Below are 22,338 nucleotides of genomic sequence, written 5' to 3' on the forward strand. Positions count from 1 at the left end.
GGTCCTCACATCTTTTGGCCTGATAATATGTCATATATTTTGTCTACTGTGGCCTTTGCACTTCTGTTCGTCCCACTGACTGAAATAGCTCAAAGGAGTCCCCCGCTCCCTATTCCCTCCTCCGCCCCTTTGGGAAACCATCCCCTTCAGCCTGTTAGGACCGGGGAGTCCGATTCCCAAACGCTGAGTGATTGATGGGACAATTTCACGCGCCCTTAAAAGCCCTTCCCCCGGCTTCGTCAATCGCGCAGCAGGCGGGAGAGTTGCGGGGTTTTTTGCATGCAAAACAGACCCAAGTTCTTTGGGGACGGGCTGAAAAACCTCGGGGGACTCGCAGGTCTAAGCCGCTCGAGTCCCCGCGAGGCGGCAGCAGCAGAGCACCAACATTACGGCCTCCTGTCGAGTTTGAGAAGGTGGGGTTTTGCCTTGGCGAGGGCGGGGCTCCGACGAAAGGCGAGCACGGTGCGGGGGACCGGACCGGAGGGCAAAGGAGCAGGTCGAGTTCGGAGCGAGCGCCTGGAGCGCGCGCGGGTGAGCAATCGGTGGGGAAGTTTGTTTGGCTGCTCGAAGTTCTTCGCATGTCCTTCACCGCCGCCTTTGGTGCGGTTCCGATGAGGGAGTGAGTTGGCTGGGTTTAATTGGGGAAGGATTAGACTTGACCTGAGGGGAGGGGGGGGCTTCTGTAGGTTATATTTTGGCGGGAAAGACGCTTGGGCTTCCCTAGTGGGGGGACGAGCCGGCAGGATCCCCTCCCCTTCCCCGCAGAAAGTTCCCCTAGCAGCCGCTGTAGTTAAAGGGATCTCGAAGGGTGGGCTGAGTTGGTGATTGTAAACACGGTGTTGCTTCCATCGCTGAGGCTCAGGAGTTCCTGATGTAGATTGTGGGGAAGGGGTGTCTTACACACATTCACTCCTCCAGAAGTCTACTAGGGAATAGTGTCAGTGCTATAAGACTGCTAACGGGAGCAGTAAGCTGGTATGCGAGCAGTTACAGAGGAATGCAAAATAATAGGAATTACTCTAGTGCTCATACCAGGAGTGCGAGTTCAGAATTTTCTTCTTAAAGGTGCAGTCTGCTTAATTCAAAGGCTTCGGAAGGATTACACCTCGGTCCTGGAAGTACAAAGAGTGGGAGGGGGGACATAATTCTACGTTTCAGATACTGTTCAATTCGAGGGATCCTGCATAGAAGGCTTCCCACCCTCCTCTTGTGCTTCACGATGTGTCATGAACTCATCCAAACACTATCAAAGGGTGCTGGAGTACTGGAACGATTTCAACTAGATTCTTGCCTACAGTTGGATTAATAGGGATACTGGAATTCTTGTTTATTGACCTCCTTCCTACTAACTCTGTAATGTTATACGTGTTTTCCCGCACGTCCGATGGCACTGAAGGGGTCTTATCCTCAAAACAGGCCTGGGTTTTCTCAGCCTTAGGCTAAGCAATTGAGTAAACAGGCATACTTCAGCATGGAGTTGTTGGAGCAAAATATAGTTCAAAAACCCTGTTTTAAGTATTTTGGAACAAATGTCTAAAAGCAAAATCTTGCCGCTATCTTTTGCTTTTAAAAGCGAATGTTGTGTAATAAATACGCAATTTTGTAAAATATTCCTAGACTTTGTACAGTTCTGCTTATCAGATTGGGATTCTGCTGGCGGGAGGCACAATTTAATAAACTTTGCTGCTGAACTGCAATCTTACACAGGTCAGCTCAAAAGTGAATACCCTGGAGTTCGTTGGTGCTTTCTTCCATGTAAATTTATGAAGGATTTATTTTCTGGGAAAGGAGGTGAAATTTGTGCAGCATGTAATGCCATTATTCTTTGTTGAAACAGTTTGCGAACAGGTTTGTCATTCTGTAGCTATTTCCTTAGGATTCCTTGTGTACATTTTGGGGGTATATTTTAAAGTATCTCCTCCAGTTCTCAAAGGCACTGTTAGGCTTTGTACAAATTGCACCTATTTTCTTAATAACCCTGAAATATTTGTATAATTGTATTTGAAATATGGATTGGTGGTGCTATTGAGTGAAACTAGGTTTGATGAAAAAAAAATTGCTCCACTCTGCATAACTATTGCATACTCTACAACAGTGGTTCCCAACCAGTGTGCCGCGGCACTAAGGGGTGCCGTGAGATCTTTTGAGGGTGCCGGGAACTTTTGAGCTACGGAGATTTTAAATATCTATTTCCTTATAAGGGTGCCGGGAACTTTTGAAAGGCTTTCCAAGGGTGCCTCAAACAAGAAAAGGTTGTGCCTCAAACAAGAAAAGGTTGGGAACCACTGCTCTACAAGGTTTCAAACTTAAAAAAAAAAATTTTCTACAGAATTTATTTGTAATAGGAAATATAAAGGGTTATTAATTTGCCTGTCTGCTGGAAAGCAGAATGTGACTTACTTGTAGATCAACAGAAGTCGATCCAATACAAATGATTACTTTTCTTTTGCTTTGCCTTCTGGAACCACCATGGCGTATGTTAAATTATTCTTGGCTAGTATTCTTGTGCTGTAATTAAGTAGACCCTTTATTTAAAAAACAGCCTCAATGTTTAACTGCATGTAGAATAAGAAACTGCCTACTTTAAATGTCTCAGAAAAACTTCAATTAAAAGTTTCTATTGTTTTTCTGGAACAATATAACCAGTCAACCTTTTCATGTTATCATGCTTGGAATAACTGTAAAAATACATTTGAGACTGCCCACTTATTTAAATGTTAAATTCTGCTTTCATAGGTCCACTATTAGTATAGTGTACTCACCAGCCGTAGGCCTAAAGTCTTAGAGTGTTCATCAAGCATTTATTTCATTTTATGGAACACCATTTTTCTCCTTTATTCTTTAATTACATTGATCGGAGCCTGTGGAAAGATGGAAAACTCTGAAACAATTTTTTGATATTTTCATTTGAATGAGAAATATCAATACATCTGATAAATATCCTCCATAAATGGGGCCCGGGAAATTACTGTTTAAAAGAAGGATCTAGAACTTTATCCATTCCTCCTCTGTACTTTTGAGAGGCATTTGAATGGTATCCATTAGCTATGTCAGCTGCTACTGCTCAAATCCTCTTCCAGCAGTACTAGACATGCTTTGGAAATGATAGGCAGTTCCTTTTTTATTTATTAAAAAAATAAAACTGAAATGATGGACACTTTCTCCTCTACCTTTTCTCCCCATCAAGGGTGATTTATTAGACTGTAGCTACGAAATGATTGTAAGTTTTTGTTTTTCCTTTTTTGTTGTGCAATAGGATATATTGCATTCCTGTGTTGATGTTGAATTGACCTCAGTTCTGGGTTATGGATGGACAAAATGAAGTAGACTTTTCCAATAACAACATTACACCGTTGTGGAAGAGAAGATCAGCACATCGTGGGCATTTGCATACCAAGAACAAACCTAGACCGCAGTCCTATCAGAGTTCCAGTGGGGTTCTCTTCACAGATTTTCCTGTGGAAGACAAAGATACATTCACTTTAATGCAACCTGATGAAACAATTACTTCTCCAGACAGCAACTCAATTCAAAGAGGCCCCTTGCTTTTGACCTGTAAAAGTGTACCAAATGGAAAGGTTCAGTTTCCAGAACACAGAATCTTATCTTCATCACTTTCTGATCAGCCCCTACAAATCTTGAAAATGGTTTCAAATAATTCTGTAAACTTTACCTCTAGTGGTTCTATAGATTCAGCAAGCAGTAAATCAACTTGCACAAGGAAGGTTTCTAATCAAGCATCACTTAGTCCTGAGAAAGAACGTATTGTTTTCACATCGAGCCTTGGAGTGTCGCCGTCAGAAATTGTGCATTCGCCAAACAATAATACAACCACTGCCTTAGCATTACAACCCAGTCAACTTCCTAAAAACTTAGAAAATGAACCCGTTTGCCTGCATGCTCCCTCCGACATTCCACATTTGCCTCTGCAAAGAATACCATCAAATCGGAACGACCAATCCGATAGGCCGTCTGTGACTCTGAGCACAAATAGTCTTGCCGCATTAAAAGTCGGGAAACAGCAGATCATCCCTAAGAGTTTAGCTTCTGAAACGAGAGTAATTGGCAAAGCTAATGGTCAGAATTCAGAGCCAAACAGCAGAGTACTTAAGGTACGCAGCATGGTGGAGACTCTTGATGCACCTTTGGTAGCCAGTGAAGATGAAGCAGAAGGGGATGTGGAAAGCCCAGGGATGCTAAAGCGTAGCTTGAGGTCTACTTCATACCGACGAGCTGTTGTGAGTGGTATTGACTTTGATGGTATTGCCAATATTAAAATGAAAAGCAAACTGTCTCAGCCAGGGCTGAAGGCAGTCATAGAAGATAAAGAGAAATTCTCTAGTTTAGGAAGAATAAAGGTAAGTAAATAAGTAAAGTTGTTAATCGTCATTGGTAGTACAGATTGGCTTATTTTGAACATTTGCTGTTTTAGTTTTTATGCTGAAAGATCAGGATAGTATTTTAACCATAGATTAATAGGAAAAAATGTGGGAAATCTTACAGGTTTAAGGATGAGAAAGGAAAAATTCATCACAATTGAGTGATAACAGCCCTATCACCAAATGAATCTTCGAAATCTTCCTGAACAGACCCTTTGCTATTATATATAATCTTGTCCACTTAGGAAAAAAAACTTAATGATTCAGTGAATTACTTTTCTTAAAATGTACATATTTTAAATATACAATTCATCACCCACTTTTCATTATCTGTGATAATCCTTTATTTACTCTGTTAAGTGGGAAATTAATTGAAATTGCATGGCTGGAACATCATATTGAGTTCTTTATTTCATCAAATGCTCTTAGTAGCTATCCAAAAATTTATCCCTATGACATTCATATGGGATGAGGTCTTGTGTCTGAGATGTTTCTCAGCTGTAGCACAAGCTTTGGATACAAACTCATTTTTTTCCTCTTTGTGTTCAGAACTTGGTTAGTGTGAAGTATTGTTCAGTGCAGAAATAAACTGACTGTTGAGAGCAGTGACTTTCTGTGACCCTTTAGGTACTCTATGTCTTACTGGGATCAGAGGCAAGCCATGTGCCTCGCTCTTATCTCAGAAAAAAAAAAATAGACTCACGCATTGATTTGCTCCAGGCTTGGCAACTTAAAATGTTTATATGTATGAGAATGAGATTACTTTTGATAAATTTCTATTCAGATGCTCAAGTTTATGACATTGATAAGGTAAACATGATTGTTCCAGATTATGTCAATATGTCGTGGTTGAAGATTTGGGATTATGAGCCAAACTGGTTAGAGTGCAGTACTGCAGGCTATTTCTGCTGACTGCCGGTTGACTGCAATTTGGCAGTTCAAATCTCACCAGGGTCAAGGTTGACTCAGCCTTCCATCCTTCCGAGGTGGGTAAAATGAGAACCCAGATTGTTGGGGGCAATATGCTGACTCTGTAAACTGTTTAGAGAGGGCTGTAAAAGCACTGTGAAGCGATATATAAGTCTAAGTGCTATTGCTATTATATATTTTTATTTATTATATATATGGTGCTAATTATTCCCTGGTAAATATCTGTATACCTTTGATGAAAATATTGCTTATGCAACAGTGCACTTCAGTTATACTTCAAGATTAACCCACTTTATAGCGATTATATTAATTTTATTTAGGACAGTCATGGAACTGACAAACTGGAAGAGCAGGATGCAAAGATGCAAGCTAATGAATTCATTCTTCACAAACTTTTTGTGCAGATTACATGTTCCATCTAGATTCCAGTGTGTGTATTTGAAAGCATTATTTGGATTTGGGTTTTCCTTTCCGATAATTGTATTAAGGGAATAGATATCCTACAAATCAATTTTTCTGGAATCTTAATTCATATTTTTTTAAAGAAACTGACAGGGTTTCTTGCTTATGTATTCATGTAGAACCTTTTGCATAAAGAAAAGTTAAATTTCCCAGAAATTCTAAGTCAAATAATTTGTGCAAAGGAAACATTTGTATAACTCAATTACAGAGTTCAACACATATACAATATATATGATTGACTCAGCCTTCCATTCTTCCGAGGTCGGTAAAAGGAGCTCCCAGATTGCTGATATAGCTCCCAGATATTGACTATAAACCACTTAGAGAAAGCTGTAAAGCACTGTAAAGCAGTATATAAGTTTAAGTACTATTGCTATTTGGCACAGGGGTTTTTTTTATTGGATTTTTTGTATATAAATTTGCTAATCTTGACTTTACTAAAAGCAACATGTTTTTTTTATTTACAGTCCAGTCTTTTGTAGGCTCCAAGGGATATTTTTTAAAAATGTCATAATGTAACCATCACCTGAGACTTCAGAGATTTTATGCAGGAATGTACGCACTAAACTATTAAAAAACCAAAGAATTTGAAGATTTCTTTTTTAAAATTCCATTTTGGAATGTAGAGATCAACTGAAGAATGTTAGGGTTTTCTTTTAGTATCCCTGAGCCACTGTGTGGTTTGTTTAGTTTTAGCTTAATGTGTTGTGCAGCCCAGCCATTGTGTTTTGCGAGTTATGATGATCTCTTAGCAAGATGCATAAACCTAACTAGTCATTTAACTAACAGATCCTGGCTATTATGTCCTGTTTTTTTCATTTCAATTCTTCTATCATGTTGAAGCTGAATGAGGTAAATTGTGATGCAAGAGGTGTTTTTGTCAATCCAGCCTTCATATGAACTCTGACTTTTGATCTTTTATGTAATTCTGGGAGCATCTCCTAGGTGGAGGTGGAATAGGAAAGTCTGTTTATGTCAGTCCTGTTATATGTATCCAAATTTTAATCCAACTCCCTAGACTTATTATCAAATGTGAAGATATTATCTGTGATGGAATGTATACAAAGTCTAAAAGAAAATGCTTTAAAATTTTTGAAAAAATAGAAATTTAGATAAAATCTGGTGTGGAATTCTTAGTAATTTTCTATAGAACTAAAGGTGTTTTGGGGGGGGGGATAGTTAGGAAAAAAGTCTGGCTTTTCTTTTTTTAACCAAATGCTATTGATTTTAAAGACTTAATAAAATCATTTACTGTATGCATTTTATTACACTTAACCACAGTGAACCATTTCATACTTTAACAAAGAATTTTAAAAATTTCTTCAGCGAAAACATTACTGATATACATGTTAAAAGTCTGTTATTTTTAAGCATTCCTCTAATTTCAGGAGAGACTGTGATTCTAAGAGTGATTTTATTTTGTGAATGGGTTTGGAAAGTTCTGGTTCAGAATCAGAACTGTACCAAAGTTGTAGATTTCCTGCAAGATGGCTACTATCCTTACTTACTAATGATTAAATTTGTTATGGAAAACATTTGAAATTCATTCGTTCTTATGTAATGCATGGAACATTCCTATTTTCACCAGTTTCCCCTTTCCCTTCTCTATTTTCTTTTTTAATATATTATAGAAGAAAATGCTAAAAGGACAAGGGACATTTGATGGACAAGGTAAGAGCTGCTTGAGTATACTGTACTTATTTTTAATGAACTTTTGTGTAAAGAAGTGGAACCAGGTTAAGTTTTACTCTGCAAAGCAAAGTTTGGGTCAAAGGTATAGATTATTCTGTTTATGTTAACAGGGTGAGTGAAAACAAAACCAAAGTCATTGCAGCAAATATAAAGTAGCATCATTGTTGCAATATCCAATAAGGTTCTTCCGCTGATATCATGGGTAGGAGAATGTCAGGACCAACTTTATAATGTATTCAAGCAGAGTAAAACAGGAGAAGGAAACTTCCTATTGCAAAGAATAGTTGCAATTCTGTCATATTGTATAGTCTGTTAGTGAGGAAATGCAAGATATTAATCTTGTTATAAAGGTTATATAATGTCTTATTTGCAGGAGTTTCCCATCTGTCCTCATGGGTATTATAATTTTTTATTATTGTTACTTCTTGGCTATAACTTACTAGTACATATTTTTATCACTTGTAGGCAACATTTTGGTTTGTTTGTTGGTTATTTGCATTTCAGATGTCTGTGAATTTTTTAATTCATAATTTTCTATTTTTTACATTGTTCAAATTCTCTCATCAAGCAGTTTCTTTTAATGCCTTGCCTTTGTTCATTCAATGCCTCATATTTCTTAATTTGAGACTGCTTCATTTTTTAGCCACAATATAATATACTGGTTTACGCTGGTCTGTGACCATAATAAAGACTTGATTTGATCTACATATGCTGCTGGCTTAACATTGCAATTTTTAATTTTTTTCATACTTTCAGTGGCATTCTCATACTTTGTTATTACCAGTGTAATTTATTTATATATCCTATATTTTAGAAATCTTAGGCTTTCACTCCGAGTTGTAATTTGAAGAAGAGTTGAAAAGTAACATGATAAATTGAAAGCAGGGATCAAGTCCAGTTACTCTCCCCCTACTCCAAGAGTATTAATATCAGGAAAGCAGACTTGATAAGTTTGATCCCATGTATATATAGAGAGAACTAACTTCTATAGAATTCAATAAATAATCGTAAGATTCACATCTAGGAAGAATTGAAACATAGTTCAGCCTACTTTCACAAAGTCATCTTATTGTTGACTTCTTAGGTCTCTTAACTGATTATGTGTCTATTTTTAAACTGCATTAATTATTTGTCATTTATCTAGAATGTAAAGACTGAAATAGGGCTATCTGGGGTTTCTGATTGAAACTTCAAATACTTAGGTCAAGTCTATTTTATTTATAATAACAATGTACCGTACTACTGTGGCTTTACAACATGTTGCTCATATATTATCAATTTCCTGAATCTTCTTAGCGTAATATGTATTTAGTATTTAAAAAGTAAAAGAAATCTAAACATCAGATCAGGTATAATTTATGCAACATGATAAAGTATGGAGTGATTTGATTGACATTTCAATAGGCATGAGAAAAAACCCCCAATATTTAGTACTACACTCTAAGATGTTGCTAAATAGACATTAGCTCTGCATTTGCAATTATACTGTGTTTCCCCCAAAATAAGACCCTATCTTATATTTTTTTGAACCCCGAAATAAATGCTTGGCCTTATTTTGGGGGAGGCCTTATTATTTTGGGGCACATGGATAAGATGGGGCTCCTCTTGCCATCTTACCTGATTTCCAGCTTTGTATTTAAATGTTTTTGGGGACGGCTTATTTTTGAGGGGAGGCTTATTTTAGCACATGCACTCAAAAGCCCAATTGGGCTTATTATCAGGGGACATCTTATTTTTGGGGAAACAGGGTAATTACAAGCTAATGGATTCTGTTGAAAGTTTCAAATGATTTTATATCTTGCTTACATATTTTGCTAAAGTGATAAATCAGCCAACTTTCATAAGAACCCTTTGTATTCAATCATCCACAGGATGGGAGGAATAAAATAGGTTCTCTCTTGTTTTTCCTTCCTGAATTTGGCTGACCCGATGTTCCTGTAATTTATAATATGCTTGCCCAGTGTCTATTCTGAACAAAACTAGCTGTCTAAGAGAAAATTATTATAATTATATAGTCTAGAAGCATGTCAAATCATTTTCCTTTTTTGTTATTGCAGAAAATGCAGTGTTGTATCAGAATTATAAAGAAAAAGCTTTGGATATAGATTCCGATGAAGATATAGAATCAAAAGAACACAAGTCAGATGAAAAAATAGTTATTCAATACAAACCTCTGAGATCAACATGGAGTCAACTGTCTGCAGTAAGTGTCATAATATTAATAAGTACCTCAAAGTTCAAATTGGAAACCAGTGATATTTGTATGCAAGTTTTTTGACCAGCCAATGTGAATTTTTACAGTCTTACTGTACGCTCAATTACCTCCCAAAGCAAAATGTTTATGAACATGCAGATACTATTCAATAGTTGTAATTGGCAAAGAGAGGTGGCTGCTACATCTGCATTCCTCTCTTTGATTCATGGTTTTTAAAGCAAACTAACTAAGTGGGTGAAGACTTCAGGAAACAATTAGAAGGAAACTATTATTTTATGGAAAGGAGAACCTTTGATTCATTCTTAATAAAATAAGCATATGGAGCATGGTCAGGATGATTTGTTCCTTCTTACCATTTAGGAAACCAGTAAAATCTGGGTCTTTCCACAGAGCTTTTGGAAGATCTTCACATGTGGTTGATAGAAAAATATGGACTAGCTATTTAATTTTCCAATGATTAATTGGATAGGTTTTATTTGTGTTGTCTACAAGCTCCACAGAATTCATGGAACAAACAGTACACCAATACATAAAGAATAAAAATACAAAACGTGAAGAAAGAGCGACTGAACAATTTTCTTTTACTATAAATGCTGAGGCAAGCAAGGACTGACTCAGAGGTGGTATTCAGAAGGTTCTGACCAGTTTTGGAGAATCAGCAGCGGAAATGTTGAGTAGTGCGGAAAACCGGTAAATACCACCTCTGACTGGCCCCGCCCCCATCTATTCTCTGCCTCCCGAGTCCCAGCCGATTGGGAGGAAATGGGTATTTTGCAGTAACCTTTCCCTGCCACACCCACCAAGCCATGCCACACCCACCAAGCCACGCCCACAGAACCGGTAGTAACATTTTTTGAATCCTATCACTAGACTGGCTCCCTAAAAAAATTTACTTGTAATGTGTCTTTAAAGGGTAGTCTCTTTTAAAGCTGTCAGTTAGAAGTCCGTCTCATCCTCTTTCCCTGTCCCCTCAGTTCCATTTCACTGTTGTATTATCAAGGAACCATTGGGGACTTCTTTCAAACTGGTCAAACTACAATCCTAACTTTTTTGCTAGAGATTTGGAGATTGCTTCTGAGTACTCTTTCCTTATTGGGGGTACTTCATTTTATGGAGAGGTGTACAGGTGGTTACTATTTAATGACTATTTGTTCAGCAACCATTTGAAATTTTAACCGCGCTGAATGAATGGGTTTAATAACTCAAAAGGTGTGTTTTTTTCTTTTCTTGAGGAAGAAGACATTTCACTTCTCATCCGAGAAGCTTCATCAGTTCTGATTGGATGGTGGGGGTGGAGGTGGGAAATGGAAGGATTATATTTTCTTGCGGTCATCTGGTTGTTAGTTTAGCACTCTCTCTGAGAGCTGTTGAGGCCACTTGGAGGCTTATCTATACCGTAATGCAAATGGTTGTGGTACTTTCTTGGAACTGCTGAAAGGACTGATTTGTAGACAGAGATGGTGTCATATTCCTCCCCCTCTATTGAGAGAGGGCTAGTCTAACATAGTTGGCCTTTTTAGCCTCTCTGTCAAACCAATGGTCCCCTCTATCCAGAATGTGGTCTTACCAGAAATTTCAACTATTGTAGCACCCCTGTGGACATGTGATTAAAATTTGGATACTTGGTAGTCTGTCTACCCTTACGACCACAGGTGTGCTGCAGTTTCTACCACCTGCCAATCTCCTTCTCACAAGTAGTTGTTCTAAAGTACTGTGAGAGCAGCCATTGTTCTCATGATTATTTGAATGATGATAGTTTTGGGCAGCAGGCCTGGACTTCCCAGGAAGTGGCAACCTTGTGTGGCACTTCAGCACCCTGCCAACTCACACATAACCTGTGCCAAGCTTCCTGTGTCTCCTGCGGTGCCTTCTTACCTGGCACTCCTTCCACTTAATGATCTGCACAATTGCTTAGCAACAACAACTAGCAGGATTGCAGTCATTGAGCAAAGAGGTCATGTGACATCTTTGCTTAGTGACTGATTTTGGTCCCAATTGTGATTGTTAAATGAGAACTACATATATTTGTTTCAGATCGAACCAATGTAAGTAACAGTTTTTTTAAGAGATGTAGAGAGCTGCACGAAGAGCAGAAAAAGCCCAAGGGCAGGGCATATTTTTCTCTTTATTTCTATATATCCATCTTTCTATACGTTCAGATGTTCTATTCCTCTAAATTCTAAACTATTAAAAATTTTCAGCGAGTTCAAATATGACCTTAATCAAAAGATTCATTGTGAATGAATATTTCTTAAATCTTTCTGAAACAGTATGATTGAATTGGATTTCAACTAAATCAGATACAGAACATAATTTGCATAGTTTAAAAGCAAGCAAAAAAAACCTTTATTATTTTATCAACTGCTCTAAAATGTTGTTTTCATTAACTACTCAAAGTTTGACCTATTGCAGTCAGAACAACCAACTGTGCTGTGCTGTTAATTTCCCACTGTGTTCTCTGCTAGATTAGAAGAGAAGATAGACTGAATCAGCTGAAATGGCTCATTGCAGGGAGTTTAAATTATAGTATGAACAAACCAAATTTGACCATTATCTTAGCAGTCTGATTATTGCTTCCATGTGGTTGCTTCCCATAACCATTCCACAGGGGGTCATGTAGAGCTGTTGCAAAAAAATAATCATGCCACTAGTCCCTTGCCCACTTGAGATCAGCAGCCTCAGCATTATCAGAGCAATATGATGGATAATGCATAATGAAAATAAGCTCTGTGATATAACTATCTTCCTGCAGTTTCATAGATAAAGAAACAATTTAAAAAATCTTAAATCTGTAAGACGTCAAAATTATATATATTTTAAGTTCTGAAGTTAGCTGCACTTAAAAGTACAATTTAATTAATTGCTTAAGTGATGTTAGCTACTTACCGTATTTTTTTGTATAAGATGCACCTTTTTACCCCCCCAAAAAAGGATGAAAATTGGGGTGCATCTTATAGTCCGAATGTAGCACCACCCAGCCTCTGAAATGGAGGTTTGAGAGGCTGAAAAAGCCTCTGAAATCTCCATTTGAGAAGCTGGAAAAAGCCTCTGAAACCTCTGTTTGAGAGGCTGAAAAAAAAGCAAGGCGCAGAGCTCACAACCAAGGAACCTGTTTTTAAAGTTCACCTCTGAGAACAGCTGATTGGGGGTATTCCAGAAGGCTGATCCACCCCGAATCAGCTTTTTTCTTATTTTCCTCCCCCAAACCTAAGGTGCGTCTTATACTCCCGTGCATCTTATAGTCCGAAAAATACGGTATATGTCATTTTAATGCTTGGCAGTATCTTTGCAAACTACTGTTATTCCCAAAAGTGAGTAGAAGAGAACTTAACATTTTAATGACTCAAAAATCTCTCCAATCTTCTATAGTAAACCCTATTATTGATGCAGTAATACTTTTCTAAAAAGGCCTCTGTTGGCTATAACATAACCTTGTATGACTGGATTAATCGACAAGTGTTAGAGATAAAAATTTAGCAAGCCAAATATAGTTCAGTAATCACATTTTATGACCTCTTCTTGATCTCACAAATATGAAACAAAATTGGGTAATTGCTTGGTTGGGTTTATTGTTGCCTGGATTTATGCAGCATATCAAACCAAACAAGTTTCATTATGATTTAATGCAGTTGTGAACCCATATGGTGGTTATAAGCCAAGATTTATGTTAGCCGAATCTAATCTGTTAACAAGCTAAAGGCCATGATTTTCAAAGATGGTTTTAAAGTTGCTATGTGTAAATTGGTGATGAATTACAAATTGTGCTGTATCAGATGGCTGCATCATATAGTTATGTTGATAAACAACTAATATAAATAAGATAAATGTGTGTAACTATAAAGGATAGTTTTCTCTTTGACAGTGCACTTTTAAAAAAATCTTCATGATAAAACTGTAAATTACAAGGAGAAACATAGTACTATATGGACAATAGCAAATTCAACAAACATAGATCACTTAGTAACAGTTTTCTGCATTAGGAAAAGGCTCCTATATTTTGACAATTAGTTTGATGAGTTTATTTTATTATTTATTTATTTTGTTGAATACATATTAAATAATATATATAAGTATAAGCATGAATTGAATAAATAAGATGAATACAATTAAAGGGAACATTAGGACAGGAATGGTAGGCACGCTGGTGTTGTTATGCACGCATCTTACAGACCTTTTAGGAATGGGGAGAGGTCAACAGTAGACAGGTTAAAGTTTTGTGAATTTTGGGATGAGACCACAGAGTCTGGTAGTGCATTCCAGGCTGTTACTGAAGTCATATTTTCTGCAATCGAGATTGGAGTGGTTTACTTTAAGTTTGTATCTATTGTGTGCTCGTGTATTGTTGTGGTTGAAGCTGAAGTAGTCATTGACAGGAAGGACATTGTAGCAGATGATTTTATGAGCTATGCTCAGGTCATACCGAAGGCGGCGTGGTTCTAATTTTCTAAACCCAGAATTTCAAGTCTGGTGGCATAAGGTATTTTGTTGGGAGCAGAGGAGTGGAGGACTCTTCTTGTGAAATATTTCTGGACGCGCTCAATTGTATTAATGTCCAATATGTAGTGTTGGATCCAGACAGATGAGTTGTATTCGAGAATTTTTGAGTTGGTATTTTTTGAAGCAGAGTTATGTATACAACTTAGGACGTATCCCTTTTCTGTAAACCTGTATCCTCTTGTCTCCTGTATTTGATAATGAAAGGGTCAGATGCAAGCTGTGTGGATTGTATGATTCAAAATTAGCACAGTTCCCATTATGCTCTTGTTTTAAATAGTTATGATAAGCAAAATCAAATCACTTTGTTGCTCATTGGTTCTACTATATCATGAACATTAGATACCAGACTCCATACAGACCTTATGAGTAGAACTGGAAATGGGATTCTTACTAGAATAGAATAGAATAGAATTTTTATTGGCCAAGTGTGATTGGACACACAAGGAATTTGTCTTGAATTGGATTGGAGCTTTAAAATCAACCATCTGCTGCTGTAATTTGCTACAATTCTCATGAAAACACTGTGTTGGTAAAATGTAAAGGAGTCCCTGTGGGTTTTACTCCACTCATAGCCGATATGTGTTGGTACACATATCGCAACTAAAGCATAATGCAGTTTGCTTGGTTTTGATTTAATGGCCATTGGAGGTTGTAAATCATGGTTTATGATTTAAAGTAATGTATAAATCCGGCCATTATATACAAGTTAAACAATACCTGATTAACTATCGAGAGAAGACGATGGAGATATTGAATAGGAATTGCAGCTGAAAATCTCTTCCTTGTGACCAAAAATGTCTTCCATTTAAGCAAGCGAGTGAGTAATTATGTAACACACCCAATTTACATATGTGTCTGTAATATACATAGGAAATATATATATTTATTGGTGATGTTGGTCCTATATGTGGAGGTTATTATCTTTTTTGTTTTTTCCAGTGCTCTGGTATTATTATGTAAGGTCATATTTTTTAGCTTATCTCTTCTTAATTGACTGCATGAAAAAAAGCTGGATAGAACAGAAAGTCTTTTGAAAATAGTTCCTAAGCTATTAGAAATGAGATATATTCAACTCTTTTTAAAGCTGCCTTTGTCTAAAGAAGTAAAAGCTACGCTGTCTCATTCACAATATGCAACAACAGGGCAATAATATGCATGTGAAAGTAGCTTGAATTGTGAGCCTACCAGGAAGTAAAGTGAAAATGAATTTGGCAATAGTATATCTTATACTAAGTAAGTTTTTCAAGTTATCTGCAACTCAAGTTATCGTAAACTAGCTGCATCTTTTGCCAGGTTACATAAAAACAGCAAAGTCATTATAAAAGTAGAGTACTAACAGGGAGTATCAAGTATACCCTGTGAAGCTACACAGAGACGTCTGGTAGATTCTATGAATTCTTGCCTTTCAGGTAATTTTGATTCATTGAGATTTAGTCAGCTGATGATAGAAGCATAAAGAGACCAAGAAAGGTGTGTAGAGAAACCATATCAATATTCCTTTCTCAGTGACAGCTCCTTGGCTTTCATGAACAGTGAGAATCACAGCTAAAGAAGTGTTATAGGGAAAAATTAAACTTTTCTGTCATAAATCATCAGAAGAATGGCCTTTCTGATTAGCTAAGTACCTATAAATGACCAATTCGCTGAATCAGTCCCAAATTTTGTTCTTAGGAAAGAAAATATATATATGTGGGGATGGGAACCTGAATTGCTTTTTTACACACAAGTTTGACATTCTTGAGCTATAGGAATGTGAGGAGCTCAATCAACCTAATTGAATCTGTCTAACAGGGACAAAAATGATTAATTTTAATTCTAATCTTTTAAAGAAGTAATAGAAAGTATTAAAATTAGTAGAAGCATAATTAATTAATTAAAATAGAGAATTAATCTATAGAACCTCACAATAAAATAATGCCTCTTTCCATGTTAAGCATATAAATAAAGTAGGTTTTAAATAAAATAGGCTTCCTAAAGTTTATATGAAATGAAGTTTGTAAACTTAAAGCTTAGATTTGCCAATTTCCTATTAGCTTTATATCTTTCCTCAATCACTGTTCTGAAATTATTTGACCAGGTTGACCATTATTCTTTTGCCATTTTGCTAAGATGCTTAAAAAGACACATTTACACCATCAGTATATATGTTCCTGAGCCATATGCTCCTTTTCTGGTCTCTCTCCACTGAATTCCAGTTGACTTGTCTATCTCATCTCCTCAGCAAATTCATTGGTAGAGAGTGTACTACTGTTTTTGTCCAGCCAATATGCAAATATGTCTTTCCAGGGTGTGTGTGTGAGTGTATCTTCCACCTTTCCTTGCGATCTGAAACTTGTTGTTAGTTGCGAAGTCATGTCCGACCCATCGCAACCCCATGGACAACATTCCTCCAGGCCTTCCTGTCCTTTACCATCCTCTGGAGTCCATTTAAACTCATGCCTACTGCTTCAGTGACTCCATCCAGCCACCTCGTTCTCTGTCGTCCCATTCTTCTTTTGCCCTCAATCTTTCCCAGCATTAGGCTCTTCTCCAGTGAGTCCTTCTTTCTCATTAGGTGGCCAAAGTATTTCAGTTTCATCTTCAGGATTTTAATTTTAATTTTTAACTGTTTTATTTAAAGAGTTATAGAGGCACACATATAATACATATGTAATTATATGTACATATACATATGTACATATACAAATACATATACATATGTATTTTATTTGAATTTGACCTCTGGCCTTACAAACAGTTCAATTACATAAATAAATTAAAACTAATTAAATAAAATGCAAACACATGCTATACATTTTTAAATTTTTGAGTAAAAATAAGCACCCATGGTAAAAAAAAGCTAATGAAAACTATATCAAGTAACAGAGATAACATATGTTTGTCTTCTATTCCTCCTCCTTACAGCTTGCCCAGGCCCTAATCTTACCACACATTTGTGAACATTTGCAAGGTTTTTTTCTATCTTCTTATCACATGCCCACTACCGATCTGCCAGTCTTCACACACTGATCTATCAGTCTACATACCTCCCTCAGTCATCCCAAGCTTAATTTCAATATAAGAATTACCCTTTTTAAGCATGGATTTTGCCCCATCCCTTAAATTTCCCATCCTTGGTCTATCCTTAAAATTCCTGGGGTGTCATATAATTTGAGAACTCTTGCTCTAGTACAGGGGTGTCAAACTTGCGTCATCACGGCATTGTCACATGACGTTTTGGGACTTTTTCCCCCCTTCGCTAAACCAGGCGGGGCCAGCATGTGATGCATCCAGCCTGTGGGCCACACGTTTCACACCCCTGTTCTAGTAGAATTAAATCAACACCTTAATGTACGAGGGAATCGACAACATACTTTTGGCAGTAATTCCCAAGATAATTTTATAAATCTGGCAGCCATAATAAAATCTTTCAAGAATCCTTTTGGTTGGCCAGAGCTCCAGTAGTCTGTAACATCTGTAAAGGAAAGTGACAGCACAGAAGTTACCTATGGTTGAGACATTGACAAATCATTTAGCTTTTATATTTTGCCAGTTGCTGTTTGTATAATGAAGTAGCTTTACATTATATAAACTATGAGTTATGGCAGTGGTAGTCAACTGGTCCCTACCGCTCACTAGTGGGCATTCCAGCTTTCATGGTGGGCGGTAGGGGTTTTGTCCGATACTGAAGCACTTTCCTTTTTTTAATGTGATTGATTTTAAAAAAAAAATTGATAGCATTATTTAAAAACATTTTCATTAGGGTTTCATAAAATTCTCCGTGACCATTTAAATTTCTGAAAATATACTATTTGTATCGCTCGCGCATAAGTTTAGTTCACATTACGTAAGTGAAACTAAATGGCGTTATAGTGTGACCGCAAACAAAAGAGCCTCATCCCAGAATAGCTTGCGCATCTCCCCCCAAACCACCCAGCTGTAACAGACAAGCAGAGCTGGTAGCCGGAGCCCCCCCCCAAACCCAATCCACAATGCGCAAGAGGCATGCACGGATGACGATACACGGTGCATTTACTGTGGAACCAGTGGGCGGTTAGAAAATTTTACTACTAACAGAGATACAAAAGTGGGTGGTAGGTATAAAAAAGTTGACCGCCCCTGAGTTATGGTAAGCAAATGGACTATCTCTATACATTTTTTAACAAATATATTAATTAAGCATTCCTTTCAGGTGAAGAGGAATGGCTTATCTCAGACCATCAGCCAAGAAGAAAGAAAAAGACAAGAGGTAAGTGTTATAATAATTAATTCAATTATTAATATATGCCTTTCTAGTACTTTTGTTTTATAAAGATAGTAAGTTCTGGTTCTCATTTTCTTTTAACTAAATTACAATAACATTCTTTTTATCCAGGCTTTCTGAAATTGTACTGCCCCCTATAGAGTGGGGGCTTATTTGCTGGTAGAAAAGGATTATATAAAATATAAATTTATATATAGTATAAATAATATGTGGTTTTGTAGGTATATTAATGATGGAAAGTAAATCTTTAGCCTGTGCAAACACTGCAAAGTACTGAAATATGTAAAAATAACCAGTGTATATTGGTGACTTTTCTCATAACCAGCCCTGTTTCTGCAAGTTTTGATGTATTTTTCATAATTTGGGGGTTGCAGAGATAAAAGGAGCTAATAGTAAAGTATATTTGTCCCAAACAACAACAGAAGTAGAAAAGCTAAGATGAGAGCGAAATCAAAAATTTAAAAATGCCAAATCATTTAAAGGGGAGAGAAAAAAATATTTTGCTAATATGGTAAAAAGTAATTAATTTGGGCTCTACAACTTTTAGCCTTTCAGCTCTAGACCTCATATCTAGTCAATTATTAATGTAGACCTCCAGCAGCAGTAGAGTTTAGTAACCTGGAGAGCATTAAATATTTGGTGAATATTCTGCTGGAATATTCTTGTGGCTACGATGCAAAACTGTAACATAGATCTGACAGGAGAAATAATCTTCTTTGTCTAGTAAATCTTTCATGAGAGACACGATAAGATACATCCATATAAAAATGACAATATAGTTAGTTGTGGTCCAAAACTGTGCTAAAATATCTCTTTATACCCCCTTTACCATATCTATGTGTGCTAAATATCTTAGCAATATTTATCTAACATTCAGTAAAATGTATTTAAAATATGTTCCGTCAGTAATAGCAGAAGGTAGTATGTCAGGAGAAAGAACTCTGTGATGTTTGCCATTTGTTATAGACTGGCATGTAGCCAGTTGGACTAGAGGTTCGTGGAAACATGGAAATGATTTCCTTCCCGTTTTGTGACTTTGCTCGTGAGCTTGCATTGGATCTCTAATCTTTCTATCATATCAGTATGAGGAGTGATCCTAAAATTTGTTGTTTTCTCCTCCTCAGCCCTCTAGAGGCTTCTGCTGCCCTTTTGATGAGGTTGGAAAACTCTCCTCCAGCTTCTTTTGGTCTGGACTGCACTCAAGAGAATTGTTCCTCAGAATAGTCCTGACAATTCAATGAGAGATCATAAGGAAGGACCTAAAGAGCATTCTGAGTGTAAGTCAAGTCAGATTTTTAAGCTGCATAAAGTCAGGGTAGGGAATGTCCAAAGGAGAGAGAAACATCAACCTTTTAAATTAAACTCTGCTGTGAATAAAGTGGGAAAGAAGCAACTTGTTCTTAAAATGATAGGAACTTGCCAGCTCTCAGGGAAAAAAGTTGTAGTTGGTGCAGTTCTCTTCAGCTGCAGTCCAAATCAGAGGAGCTCAAGGCTGGGTAATGACTCAAACTAAAGCGGGAAAAAGGGGAAAGTCTCTTGGATTGGCTTGAGTACAATTTTATAGATGATAAAGTAGGATTAAAATGATAAGGGAGATAACCTTGAAAGGCTTTTTACTAGGCGATGGTGGTTACAATACATTTTGTGGTTTAACCTACGTGTGATGAACCCCATCACAGTTTGTGATGTCTGTGGTTTAGGTGTTAAATCAATTGGGTTTTTTTAATAAGCTGATTGAAACAAAATTTACCTGGTAAAGCGGATATACATGTTGGTAAGAAAGATTCCCCAAATGCACAATTGTTCCATTGGATAGGAATATTGAGTCTCTCACTCTAATATAAACTATACCTAACCTAGACTGCTTTAATAAATAAAATATATATGTATACTTGTAAATACAGTATACACTTCGATGCCATTTCACTTGTTTACTGATTAGTTTAAGGTTCATACATTTTGTACATAATGATTTATCTTGGGTGTTATTGTTGCAGTTTATAAATTTAACCTGTGTGATAATGCAAACCAAGGAGAAATAATCTGGCCTAAAATAGCTCTTAAAAATCTATCTGCTATATACAGATACATTTACAATATTTTTTTTTAATTTCATTTTGTCACAACAGTATACACAAACATTGTCATAAGTAAAAAAACATATCATGAAGAAAATATATATATATATAAGTAAAGAATATGCATTAGCTATATTAATTTGATATAATAAAGGGAACAATAGGACAGGAACGGTAGGCACTTTTGTGCTCTTATGCACGCCCGTTATAGTCCTTTTAGGAATGGGATGAGATCAATAGTAGACAGTTTTTGGTTGAAGTTTTTGGGATTTTGAGTAGAGACTATGGAGTCAGGTAATGAGTTTATAATTTCTAATATATATAATAATTTATATAATAATTTATATAATAATATAATATATATAATAATATATAATAATTTCTAATCTTAAATGTAATTACTACAGTGGACTTAAGCACCAGCTTTTAAAAATGTGCCTTCTGTTTTAAAGCCCTTTTAATTTTAAATGTAAGTACTTCTTCAGTGCCATATGCAAGGCTTCAGTGCACATTTCATCACTAAATAGTTCTGACAACTGTTCATCAGCTATCAGGCTTTAAACATCTGTGTGCATTACTTTTATGTAGATGAACTGAAACTATATTTTGGAGTGTCACTCATGAAGATTGTCATTTGTCTTGAGTAAGAAATAAGAATTGGAAAACATGTTATCTTTCTTCATCTCCAATTAGCATCACTAGGTTATACATGAGCTCAAACAGAGCTGCCTGTTCTGTTTTGTTGTTCTTTTTTTTACTAATTGTTTGGAAGTTTTCTGAAATCCTTTGAAAAGCTGTTTTCATTATCTGCTTGGCTCGCAAGCAGACATAACTATCTCATTTTCACTTTCAAAACTGGGATGCCTAGTCTTAGATTTCTCAGCTTTGAAGGATTCAATTAGAGCTGTCATCAGGATGGAGAACAAAGAATCTTTAAATAGTCTTGAAGATGAGTTCTCTGATGTCCTTTCTTTTAAAAAAATCAGATCAGAACAAATTAGTCATGGAACACTGCTGCTCTCTTTAGGCAAATCCTTTCTTTATGACTGCAGTTAAGGCAACAAGATCTAGTAGAAACATAGTTTTCAGGGCAAGATGATAGCAGGAATGTAAGTCATAGTGCTTCTGTTGCCTCTAGTCATATTATACAGATCTTCTTTATGTTCACTCAGTTGTTGATTAAGGACTTGAAAACAATTAACCAGCCTGCCCCAGAAGGCTGGACATTTGCCAGATATTTGGACTTTAATTCTCAGGGTTTCCAAGCCAGAATTATCACTGCGAGAACTTTGGGAGTCAAAGCCCACCCAGCTGAAGAATGCACTGATTGAGAGGAACGGAAATACATACATGCATGCTTGAAATGCTTACGGACTTTATAGCTACAGTGCAGCTCACTGTGGACTTTCAACTCTCCGTTGAAAAACAGTGACAGTAGGAAACACCAAGATCTCAATCAGTATACGCTAAATATTCATTGTAAAAACAACAACAAAAGTAGTTTTAATGCATAAAAACTACATTAAAAGACATATTTGGGGGGAAATCAGATAATCATACCGAAAGTGGTACAGCCATCATGTAAAAAAAATGAGTAAATGTAAAAAATGACTAAAGCCCACTGAGGAAATAAAAACGTCCTAGTAGATAGAAGGGCTGTTCGTTAATATTCATATTCATTTATAAATCGGATTTTTTGATTAGCTATCCTGGACTTGCATGTAGGTCTGGTGTATGTGTGTGTGTGTGTACACTTTAGAGTCAGTGTTGATTTCTGGTAACTACCTGGATTAGTCCATGCAGTTTCTTGGAAAGATGTTTGGAAATGGTTTACCATTGACT

General features: G+C 36.6%; 1 protein-coding gene across 3 annotated transcripts in view; it reads left to right on the top strand.

Annotated features, from left to right (window-relative positions):
* Window positions 1–409: 409 nt before the first annotated feature.
* The window catches only part of ARHGEF26 (Rho guanine nucleotide exchange factor 26), a 52,015-nt gene continuing 30,086 nt past the window's right edge, over window positions 410–22,338 (top strand). The window contains exons 1-5 of one of the 3 annotated variants that reach the window (XM_058188513.1): window positions 410–531; window positions 3,257–4,358; window positions 7,403–7,442; window positions 9,521–9,666; window positions 18,347–18,403. In XM_058188513.1, the coding sequence (XP_058044496.1) occupies window positions 3,306–4,358; window positions 7,403–7,442; window positions 9,521–9,666; window positions 18,347–18,403 (1,296 nt within the window). In that variant the 5' untranslated portion in view covers window positions 410–531; window positions 3,257–3,305. Of the gene's footprint in view, window positions 620–3,256; window positions 4,359–7,402; window positions 7,443–9,520; window positions 9,667–18,346; window positions 18,404–22,338 lie in introns of all 3 variants that reach the window. The other 2 variants (XM_058188515.1, XM_058188514.1) reach the window with 2 other exon arrangements.

This window comes from Ahaetulla prasina, chromosome 6 (assembly GCF_028640845.1).
Source record: "Ahaetulla prasina isolate Xishuangbanna chromosome 6, ASM2864084v1, whole genome shotgun sequence".
Taxonomy (NCBI): Eukaryota; Metazoa; Chordata; class Lepidosauria; order Squamata; family Colubridae; genus Ahaetulla; species Ahaetulla prasina.